Source organism: Arachis stenosperma, chromosome 2 (genome assembly GCF_014773155.1).
Source record: "Arachis stenosperma cultivar V10309 chromosome 2, arast.V10309.gnm1.PFL2, whole genome shotgun sequence".
Taxonomy (NCBI): domain Eukaryota; kingdom Viridiplantae; phylum Streptophyta; class Magnoliopsida; order Fabales; family Fabaceae; genus Arachis; species Arachis stenosperma.
Genome location: NC_080378.1, coordinates 55,200,179 through 55,211,740, shown reverse-complemented (window position 1 = coordinate 55,211,740; position 11,562 = coordinate 55,200,179). Strand labels below are relative to the sequence as shown.

Here is an 11,562-nt window from a genome sequence, read left to right as displayed (position 1 = left end):
CACAAAGGATTCTTCATTCACTTGAATGATTAGTTCACCTCTATCAACATCAATCACAGCCTTTGCTGTGGCTAGGAAGGGTCTGCCAAGGATGATGGATTCATCCATGCACTTCCCAGTCTCTAGGACTATGAAATCAGTAGGGATGTAATGGTCTTCAACTTTTACCAAAACATTCTCTACAAGTCCATGAGCTTGTTTTCTTGAGTTGTCTGCCATCTCCAATGAGATTCTTGCAGCTTGTACCTCAAAGATCCCTAGCTTCTCCATTACAGAGAGAGGCATGAGGTTCACACTTGACCCTAAGTCACACAGGGCCTTCTTGAAGGTCATGGTGCCTATGGTACAAGGTATTGAAAACTTCCCAGGATCTTGTCTCTTTTGAGGTAATTTCTGCCTAGACAAGTCATCCAGTTCTTTGGTGAGCAAGGGAGGTTCATCTTCCCAAGTCTCATTTCCAAATAACTTGTTATTTAGCTTCATGATTGCTCCAAGATATTTAGCAACTTGCTCTTCAGTGACATACTCATCCTCTTCAGAGGAAGAATACTCATCAGAGCTCATGAAAGGCAGAAGTAAGTCCAATGGAATCTCTATGGTCTCATTTTGAGCCTCAGATTCCCATGGTTCCTCATTGGGGAACTCAGAGGAGGTTGGTGCACGCCCATTGAGGTCTTCCTCAGTGGCGTCCACCTCCTCTCTTTCCTCTCCATATTCGGCCATGGTTATGGCTTTGCACTCTCCTTTTGGATTTTCTTCTGTATTACTTGGGAGAGTACTAAGAGGGAGTTCAGTAATTTTCTTGCTCAGCTGTCCCACTGGTCCTTCCAAATTTCTGATGGAGGACCTTGTTTCATTCATGAAACTTTGAGTGGTTTTGATTAGATCAGAGACCATTGTTGCTAAGTCAGAGGTATTCTGCTTAGAACTCTCTGTCTGTTGCTGAGAAGATGATGGAAAAGGCTTGTTATTGCCAAGCCTGTTTCTTCCACCATTATTGTTATTGAAACCTTGTTGAGGTCTCTCTTGATTCTTCCATGAGAAATTTGGGTGATTTCTCCATGAAGAATTATAGGTGTTTCCTTAGGGTTCTCCTAGGTAATTCACCTCTTCCATTGAAGGGTTCTCAGGATCATAAGCTTCTTCCTCAGATGAAGCTTCCTTAGTACTGCCAGGTGCATTTTGCATTCCAGACAGACTTTGAGAAATCAAATTGACTTGTTGAGTCAATATCTTGTTCTGAGCCAGTATGGCATTCAGAGTGTCAATCTCAAGGACACCTTTCTTCTGACTAGTCCCATTGTTCACAGGATTTCTTTCAGAAGTGTACATGAATTGGTTATTTGCAACCATTTCAATTAGCTCTTGAGCCTCTGTAGGCGTCTTCTTCAGATGAAGAGATCCTCCAGCAGAGCTATCCAAAGACATCTTGGATAGTTCAGAGAGACCATCATAGAAGATACCTATGATGCTCCATTCAGAAAGCATGTCTGAGGGACATCTTCTGATTAATTGTTTGTATCTTTCCCAAGCTTCATAGAGGGATTCTCCATCCTTCTGTCTGAAGGTTTGGACTTCCACTCTAAGCTTACTCCATTTTTGAGGTGGAAAGAACTTTGCCAAGAAGGCATTGACTAGCTTTTCCCAAGAGTCCAGGCTATCTTTAGGTTGTGAGTCCAACCATATTCTAGCTCTGTCTCTTACAGTAAAAGGGAATAGCATCAGTCTGTAGATCTCAGGGTCAACCCCATTAGTCTTGACTGTGTCACAGATTTGCAAGAACTCAGCTAAAAACTGATGAGGATCTTCCATTGGAAGTCCATGGAATTTGCAATTCTGTTGCGTTAGAGAAACTAATTGAGGCTTAAGCTCAAAGTTGTTTGCTCCAATGGAAGGGATAGAGATGCTTCTCCCATAGAAGTTGGGAGTAGGTGCAGTAAAGTCACCCAGCACCTTCCTTGCATTGTTGGCATTGTTGTTGTTTTCGGCTGCCATGTGTTCTTCTTCCTTGAAGAATTCGGTCAGGTCCTCTAAAGAGAGTTGTGCCTTGGCTTCTCTTAGTTTTCGCTTCAAGGTTCTCTCAGGTTCAGGGTCAGCTTCAACAAGAATGCCTTTGTCTCTGCTCCTGCTCATATGAAAGAGAAGAGAAAAAGAAAATGTGGAATCCTCTATGTCACAGTGTAGAGATTCCTTGAGGTGTCAGAGGAAAAGAAAAATAGAAGAAAAGAAGTAGAAGAATTCGAACTTGATTAGATAGAGTTCAAATTGTGCATTAAGAAGGAGTAGTACTCCATAAATAGAAGGATGTGGGAGGAGAGGAAGAGGATTTTCGAAAATTCAATTAAAAAGATTTTGAAAACATTTTGAAAAACACTTAATTGATTTTCGAAAATAAAAGTAAGAAAGAAATCAAGTGATTTTTGAAAAAGGAATTAGAATTAGAAATCAAAAAGATTTGATTGAAAACTATTTTGAAAAAGATGAGGTTAAGAAGATATGATTAGTTTTAAAGAGATGTGATTGAGAAGATATGATTTGAAAACAATTTTAAAAGATATGTTTTGAAAACAATTTTAAAGGATTTGATTTTGAAAATTAGTGACTTGCCTAACAAGAAAAGATATGATTCAAACATTAAACCTTTCTCAACAGAAAAGGCAACAAATTTGAGATGTTCAATCAAATCATTAATTGTTAGTAAGTATCTTTGAAAAAGGAAAGAAATTGATTTTGAAAACATTTGATTGAAAGGATATGATTTGAAAAAGATTTGATTTTGAAAAACTTTGAAAACTTGAAAAAAAATTGATTTGAAAACAAAATCTTCCCCCTAGCACCATCCTGGCGTTAAACGCCCAGAATGGTATACATTCTGGCGTTTAACGCCCAAAATGCACCCTTTTTGGGCGTTAAACGCCCAACCAGGTACCCTGGCTGGCGTTTAAACGCCAGTCTGTCTTCTTCACTGGGCATTTTGAATGCCCAGCTTTTTCTGTATAATTCCTCTGCAGTATGTTCTGAATCTTCAATTCTCTGTATCATTGACTTGAAAAGACACAAATTAAAAATATTTTTGGGTTTTTAATAATCAAAATGCAACAAGAATGAAATAACAATGCATGCAAGACACCAAACTTAGCAGTTTGTATACTACTGACACTAATGAGAATGCATATGAGACACACAAAACACTCAAGTCAATTGAATTCAAAGATTAGAACACGAAAATCATCAAGAATTACTTGAAGACCATTAAGACACATGAATGAATGCATGCAATTGACACCAAACTTAAGATGAGACACTAGACTTAAGCAAGAAACATCAAATATTTTTGGTTTTTATGATTTTGTAATTTTTTTGGATTTTTTTTGAAAATTAAGTGGGAAAAGGTATCAAAATTCTTAATGAGAATTCCAGGAATCAGTGCAATGCTAGTCTAAGACTCCGGTCCAGGAATTAGACATGGCTTCACAGCCAGCCAAGCTTTCAAAGAAAGCTTCGGTCCAAAACACTAGACATGGCCAAAGGCCAGCCAAGCCTTAGCAGATCACTGCTCCAAAAGCAAGATTGATAAAAATCATCAAGCTCTTGTGATGATAAGTTGAAACCTCGGTCCAATGGAATTAGACATGGCTTCTCAGCCAGTCAGATTTCAACAAATCATCATGAAACTCTAGAATTCATCTTCAAGAATTTCGAAAAAAAATACCTAATCTAAGCAACAAGATGAACCGTCAGTTGTCCATACACAGACAATCCCCGGCAACGGCGCCAAAAACTTGGTGCGCAAAATTGTGAACAATACTTTTCACAACTCTCATAATCCCCGGTCATGAACTCCAAAAACTTGGTAGTTCAATTCCATGGCATTACACAACTTCGCACAACTAACCAGCAAGTGCACTGGGTCGTCCAAGTAATACCTTACGTGAGTAAGGGTCGATCCCACGGAGATTGTTGGTATGAAGCAAGCTATGGTCATCTTGTAAATCTCAGTCAGGCAGACTCAAATGTATGATGGTGATGAACGAAAATAACATAAAAGATAAAGATAGAGATACTTATGTAATTCATTGGTAGGAACTTCAGATAAGCGCATGAAGATGCCTTCCCTTCCGTCTCTCTGCTTTCCTACTGTCTTCATCCAATCCTTCTTACTCCTTTCCATGGCAAGCTTATGCAAGGGTTTCACCGTTGTCAGTGGCTACCTCCCATCCTCTCATTGGAAATGTTCAACGCACCCTGTCACGGCACGGCTATCCATCTGTCAGTTCTCAATCAGGCCGGAATAGAATCCAGTGATTCTTTTGCGTCTGTCACTAACGCCCTGCCCTCAGGAGTTTGAAGCACGTCACAGTCATTCAATCATTGAATCCTACTCAGAATACCACAGACAAGGTTAGACCTTCCGGATTCTCTTGAATGCCGCCATCAGTTCTCGCCTATACCACGAAGACTCTGATCTCACGGAATGGCTGGCTCGTTTGTTAGGCGAGCACTCGGTTGTCAGGCGATCAACCATGCATCGTGTTATCAGGAATCCAAGAGATATTCACTAAGCCTCAGATGCTTGTAGAACAAGAATGGTTGTCAGTCACCTTGTTCATGAGTGAGAATGGTGATGATTCGTGACAATCATCACCTTCATTAAGTTGAAGAACAAATGATATCTTGGACAAAGAACAAGCGAAATTGAATGGAAGAACAATAGTAATTGCATTAATACTCGAGGTACAGCAGAGCTCCACACCTTAATCTATGGTGTGTAGAAACTCCACCGTTGAAAATACATAAGCATAAGGTTTAGGCATGGCCGAATGGCCAGCCTCCCAATGATCTAAGATAGCATAAAATGAGGATAGCTACCAAAGTCTCCAGATACAATAGTAAAAGGTCCTACTTATAGATAACTAGTAGCCTAAGGTGTACAAAGATGAGTAAATGACATAAAAATCCACTTCCGGACCCACTTGGTGTGTGCTTGGGCTGAGCAATGAAGCATTTTCGTGTAGAGACTCTCCTTGGAGTTAAACGCCAGCTTTTATGCCAGTTTGGGCGTTTAACTCCCATTTAGGTGCCAGTTCCGGCGTTTAACGCTGGAATTTCTTGAGGTGACTTTGAATGCCGGTTTGGGCCATCAAATCTTGGGCAAAGTATGGACTATCATATATTGCTGGAAAGCCCAGGATGTCTACTTTCCAACGCCGTTGAGAGCGCGCCAATTGGGCTTCTGTAGCTCCAGAAAATCCACTTCGAGTGCAGGGAGGTCAGAATCCAACTGCATCTGCAGTCCTTTTGAGTCTCTGGATCAGATTTTTGCTCAGATCCCTCAATTTCAGCCAGAAAATACCTGAAATCACAGAAAAACACACAAACTCATAGTAAAGTCCAGAAAAGTGAATTTTAATTAAAAACTAATAAAAATATACTAAAAACTAACTAAAACATACTAAAAACAATGCCAAAAAGCGTACAAATTATCCGCTCATCAATAATCAAGCTGGCGGTTCGTGCTTTCCAGCCATGTATTCACGCAAACCCAAGTAGACTTGGGTGGTTGTCAGGCACGCTGTCTTAGTATGATGAACGGAGCTGATTGTCATTGGTCATCCCATTCACCATGTTGAAGAACGAATATACATCTTAGAATTAAATCAAACATGGATTGAAGAGAGACAGTAATACTTTTATTAATTCAATGGACTCAGCAGGGCTCCTCCCCTCAACCTTGGAGGTTTAGAAACTCATATTGAAAGAAAATACATTGGTAAATGAAAATATGGTGTAATAGTGATAGATCCTCCTCGAATAATATGAATCTACTCCCTTAAATACTAAACAAATGACTAGTAAGGGTAAAATAGTATTTTTAGTGCTAAAATCTACTTCCGCGGTCCACCTGGTGAGTGTTTGGACTAAGCTTTGGTAAGACCCACGTGCTATGAGGCCTCTGATGACATGTCATCGTGTCATATTTTTCTATGCCTTCTTCATACAAGAAATTGATGATTAGTGCTTAAATAATGCATTCTTTTGTGCTTAAATGGTATATTTTCTTGATCTTTTGATTCTATAAATTTTGTAGGAAATAAGTGGAAAAAGAAGCAAAATAGCACAAAATCAGCTCAAAAGAAGAAAAGAAGAATTTTGGGGCACACTTTAAAGTTGAGCACACTTTGGAACCTTAGGCCACGCTTTTAAAAGCGTGGCCTATGACCATGAAGCCTTGGCCTTATTATCATGCATTAATGCCTTATGCATGCATGAATTAATAATGAAAGCATGCATGAAGTAACGGCATTACTAAGTAAAATAATGGAAGCATGCATGCATGAATCATTTGATTTTTAATGCCAATAAATGAACCAGGACGTTAAATGAGTTAATTGGCATTATTAATTAATGAAGCCAATGAAAGAATGCATGCATGTAACATTTAATTACTAATGCTAATGAAATGAATTAAAGCATGCATGCATACAATGAATTGGCAAGGGCATTACTAAATTAAAGCATGCATTTCAATGCCACTAATGCCAATTGACAAATCATGCTTTAACATTGGCATTATTGATTAAAGTGAATAAAGGCATGAATGGACGCTAGTGATCATTAAGCAAGGAAAGGCTAGCTTTCATTGAAGTGAGCGCTCCGTTCACTGAATTTAACTTTCTCGGGCATTCTCAATCAAGGAAACTAAGCAATGAGCGCTACGTTAATTGTTGCAACGGAGCGCTTCATCAAAGCCAAGGAGCAAGCACTCAAACAAGGCCAGCGTTGAAATCGAAGAGAGCGCTACGTTAAATGTTTTAACTTTTTCGGGCATGAGGCCCAAAGAAAAGTAAGGCACACACAAGGAAAGCAATTGAGCGCTACGTTCTCTACTCCAACTGAGCGCTACATCACAAGGAGGCCAGGGAACAAAGGAAGCCCACGCCAAGGATCGAAGAGGGAATCAAGCGCCCAAGGAATAGCGCTCACTAAGGGAGCGTGACGTTCACTAAGTGAACGCTGGAGGAGGCCACATGCACACAAGGAGCACCAAATTGGCACGCCACAAAAGTGAACACAACGTTCACTTAGGAAACGGAGCGCTCCACTGGAACCAATCTCCAACCCAATTTCATTCAAGGCCAAATTCAAATCAATCCATTTTATTGAAGCCCCAAAGCAAGCAAAGTCCATTGACATGACTTAAAGCCACAAGAAACAATTAGATTAGGAATTTCATTTTAATTGTAATTTATTTTCAATTTCATTTTTATTTTCATTTTGTAAAAAGCCTATAAAAAGGCATCAGTTTCATTTTCAAGGGAGGTTGGCTCTAATAGAGAGCAATAGGAGTAGAAGTAGAATAGAGAGCTCTCTTTTAAGTTTTCTTTTTGAATTTGAAGAATTGGAGATCAAATTTGAGTTTTGCTTTCTGTTTCATTTTCTCTTTTCTGCAATTGTCAAGTTCTCTTTTAGAATTTCATGAGTGATCTAAGTTCTCTTGCTGTTTTAATTCTTATGCACTTCTACATTTCTGTTTTGGTACAAAATTTATCTATTTCTGGATATTCTCATCTGAGAGCTCTTTAGTTTACTGCACTTCACATCTTTCAATTCTGTTTTGATTTCTAGCACCCAATTCCTTTTACTTTTCATGCAATTTAATTCCTCTGTAATTGTTCTAAGTTCTGCTTACTGCTTCCTTTAAATTCTCTGCACCCAATCCCCTTTACATTTGATGCCATTTACTCACTACAAGAAAAACACCCATTCAAGTACACTTGAAAAGTGTAGCCAAAAACGAAAAAAAATGATGCCTTAGGAAAAGGCTACGCTTTTTAGGCTTTCGAGACACTTTTGTAGGCAATGCCTATACTAGTGTTGCCTATTCTCAAAGGCTACACTTTTCTGTAGCAAAGGCTACGCTTCTCGCCTTTGAGAATAGGGTACGCTTTTTAAGTGATGCTGTTCAGGACCTAAGGCTACGCTTTTCAGCACTAATAGTTACCATAATTCTAAAGAATAGGCTACACTTTTCAGGGCTACTGCATCACTTTATAAATGTAGCAAATAGTATACCTATAGCTACTCTATATAAGTGTAGCCTTTTGTCCCTCATTTTTTTTAAATTTCTGTTTATATATATATAAACAAAAATTTCTAACAATTTTTTTATCTAAACTCTAATATTTGAGAATATAATTATATATATAATCTTGTATTGTTAATTAAATTAGTTAATTATTATAAAATAAAAATGTATACATATATAATAATACCATACAATAATCTTTAAACAATAAAAATTATACTGAAACAAAATATAATTATTAATGAACCAAAAATATTGGAATGATCATAATTTTGAGCATTCATACATCTCAAACTAGAATAAGTATACTCATATAATGCACTTAAAGTTTACTACTAATAAACTAGGAAAAATCAAAATATTATATCATATAAATGTATCTTAGCTTCTAATAAAAGACATCATCATCAACCATACATCTTTCAATTTCCATCTTTGTCAATAAACCCTCATGATAAGCATCTCAATCTTCATTTGCATATTCAGAATTATCCTGCAAAATTATATAGAAAAATAATTATAATTTGAAAAAGTACAACAAGAAAAAAGTAATTAACAGACTAATAACACATACAATATCCGAGAGGCATAGGATAATTGAAACTACTCTACTTTTCATATCACCAAAGTCTTTTGCTTTAAAATAACAATCACATTCAGGGGGATACTATAAATCACCATAAAGGACAACTAAAAAATGGACTAACACAACTTCATACTAAATGGGAACTAAAATCAGAAAAATAAGAAAAATCAGAAAATCAAAACCAGAAAAATTAGAAAAACCAGAAAAATTACAGCTTTCATCCTAATAACAATAATATTAAAATTACATAATGAAAAAACAAAACCAAAAAAACCAAATCACAACTTCCATCTTTTTCAATTTCAGTTCAAATTAAAAAGATATGGCATCCTCCTAAGTTCTAACAAATAAAAATTTTAAACTCAAAATCCTAATTAACAATTAACAATATATAAACAAATATTAGGGAATAAGAAAAAACTGGTCATACCATATTTATGTTTGGAATATGTGTTGATCCATGAGCGCTATTTGCATCAATTGGAGAGTGTTGGGCATCTTGTAACAAAGCTTCAATTTCTTCCGGCCTCATTCCAGGTTCAGATCGCTGAACTAGTAACTTAATCATGTTTCGCAATCCATAAAGGTCAGCCTCTTGGTGCTGCTGTTTGGCCTTCATGTCTCCAAGTTCAGCCTTCAAAGATGTGACTTCCTCCTGGTGTTGTTGCTTGAGTTCAGAAATTTCTGCATGCTTTTTTAAGTCACGTCGTGTAATAGATCTTCCATAGCACCTAACCCGACCTGGTTGTTCTTTTCCAAATAAAGACTTAAAAGATTCCTCATCTATTTCACCAGCAGCTTGCCGGTTTTGAAATTCATCCTAATTAAAAGAAACATTTGAAATAGAATTAGTTACCGTATCCTAAATTTGATTTATAATCATTAGTAATTCAATGAATTCTCATACAATTGCATCTTGTGTTTCCTGATCAACTTCCTTCCTTTTCTGACTTGTTCGAGTAGCAAGGAACATTTCAAACCTTTTTGGTTCCTCATTTGTTTCCTTTGTCGCGCGCTACAAAATAAAGCCTTAAATAAGTAAGTCTATAACAACATAACTACAATTAACTAAACAAATCCCAGCACAAATATGAAATAAGTATACCAGAGCCACTCGTACTCTTCCAAAATTGATTGGCCCCATGCGATGTGGAAACTTTTGCTGTTCTTTATGTTTCTTGTTTTTTTCACTTATTGACTATAATTGAATAAAAAGTTAGCATATAGAAACAACGAACAATATAATTAAATTTTGCTTCAGCAAACAAAATTATAGCAACCAGAATAGTAGCAGGTATAATTGCACAAAATAGAATTACAGAAAATAAAATTGCACAAAACAAAGCTATAGAAAATAGAATTGCAGCAACTTAAAATTACAGCAAACAAAGTACCCAAAAATAGAATTGTAAATACAGAAATTCAGAAGTTTAGAATGGAACTGGCAGCAATATAACCTAAAAAAATTCAATTCAGTTCAAGAACCTACATCAGAATGGATATGTGTTTGTACAGCATGAGAGAGGACAGATTCCAACATTATCAATTGAAATTTCATTATTTTGCTTATGTCTTAACAAACAGTAATATATTTGCAATTAAAATACCAACTATTTTACTTGGATTGTAGGATGACTCCAATAATAGATCAATTTTATGAATTGACTTTTTGGAACTTGTGTCGGTCAATTTTTCACCATATCTTCGATGGTATCAAAGGGAACAAAGTGCTTCTGCTTAATCTTTCCCTTGAACCGCTTCCAAGCATCCCGAATTGCTTGGATCACCCACTTTTCTCCACTATCTGGGAGGATAAACTTGGTCTGTATGATATCAACAGTGTTATACGCACCTTCCTATATTTAAAATAATCGACATTTAATAATAATAGAAGAGTCTTACATTAACATAGTTCCACATGAATTTCTTAGCTTTAGGAGTTACAGCATGCCAGCTAGTGTACAAAAGACTCACAAATCTTTTATTTCTACCAATTGTTCCTACGAAACTAGTTAAATTAGACACACTTTGATCGGTTGGTCCTACTGGCTGTCCAATATAAAAAAGTAACTTCTTCCCGCTGTTCCATAGTTCTTGCATAAATCTCTTTGCAAGTTGTTTTTCCCCGGGTTTTCTTCTTCTTTGGCTCTCCTAGTTTCATGCATTAAGGGAAAAATTAGGGAGTAATTAGTGATGCCAATTGAAAAATTAAGCATTATGATTTACAAAAAATATAAAAAATGATAGAAATAAATTACCTTCGTCATCATCAATGTCCTCCATCACATGTGAATAATAATTTTCATCAAGTGGAAAGCTATCTCCCACATCATCACTTAGTTCAGAGCTTAGTCCGTCAATTTCTACATCTATCCTATTTTCTTTTAAAAATTCATCAATAGTTGTAGCCCTTACCCTTGGCTTGCTCTTTTCCTTTCTTGATCCATCTTGCTCCGACATTAAATCTTCATCTTGTGGGGTAGTGTTTGAACTCAGCAAAGTCGTATCATGTTGCCTTTTTTGAGTTCTACCATGTGTGACTTGAATAATCTGCTGCTGCCTTTGGTTGATTGTGGACTGAGTAGAATTTGCACAACTCCGATCTTGGCTTACACTTGTTGGCATGCTATTATTCATATTACGAATTGCATCGAGCTTCCTTTTAAGTTCATCTGCACCCACCTTTGTAAGCTTCCTTTTCAGGTTTCATGCACATCCACGGAGGCAAGTTGTATACCATCAACATTACGGGCCACGTGCTCCATGAAATATTCATGCTACGAGATGGGTTGAACCCATCACTTGACAAGCCTAGTCTAATATCGCGTGATTCTTTTGCAAAATCTTCATTCATTTCATCAAAGTTCTTCCATGCCAATCCATTAGCAGG

General features: G+C 36.9%; 1 protein-coding gene and 1 non-coding gene across 2 annotated transcripts; one reads left to right on the top strand and one right to left on the bottom strand.

Annotated features, from left to right (window-relative positions):
* Window positions 1-1,482: 1,482 nt before the first annotated feature.
* Window positions 1,483-1,590, top strand: LOC130964435 (small nucleolar RNA R71). Its single transcript, XR_009080530.1, has one exon. It is a non-coding gene; the product is annotated as a small nucleolar RNA R71 (small nucleolar RNA).
* Window positions 1,591-8,549: 6,959 nt separating this feature from the next.
* On the bottom strand, window positions 8,550-11,309 carry LOC130962898 (uncharacterized). The gene is made up of 7 exons (XM_057889053.1): window positions 10,931-11,309; window positions 10,575-10,672; window positions 10,370-10,528; window positions 9,778-9,870; window positions 9,580-9,687; window positions 9,103-9,492; window positions 8,550-8,579 (listed from the first exon to the last, which is right to left on the bottom strand). The coding sequence occupies exons 1-7, from the start codon at window positions 11,307-11,309 to the stop codon at window positions 8,550-8,552; spliced, it is 1,257 nt and encodes a 418-aa protein (XP_057745036.1).
* Between the last annotated feature and the right edge of the window lie 253 nt (window positions 11,310-11,562).

Coding starts and splice junctions, on each gene's coding strand:
- LOC130962898 (XM_057889053.1), bottom strand. CDS start 11,309: ATGAATAATAGCATGCCAACAAGTGTAAGCCAAGATCGGAGTTGTGCA. Junction 9,871..10,369: donor TTGATACCATCGAAGATATG/GTGAAAAATTGA, acceptor ATTCAATTATAG/TCAATAAGTGAAAAAAACAA. Junction 8,580..9,102: donor ATATTCCAAACATAAATATG/GTATGACCAGTT, acceptor ATAATTTTGCAG/GATAATTCTGAATATGCAAA.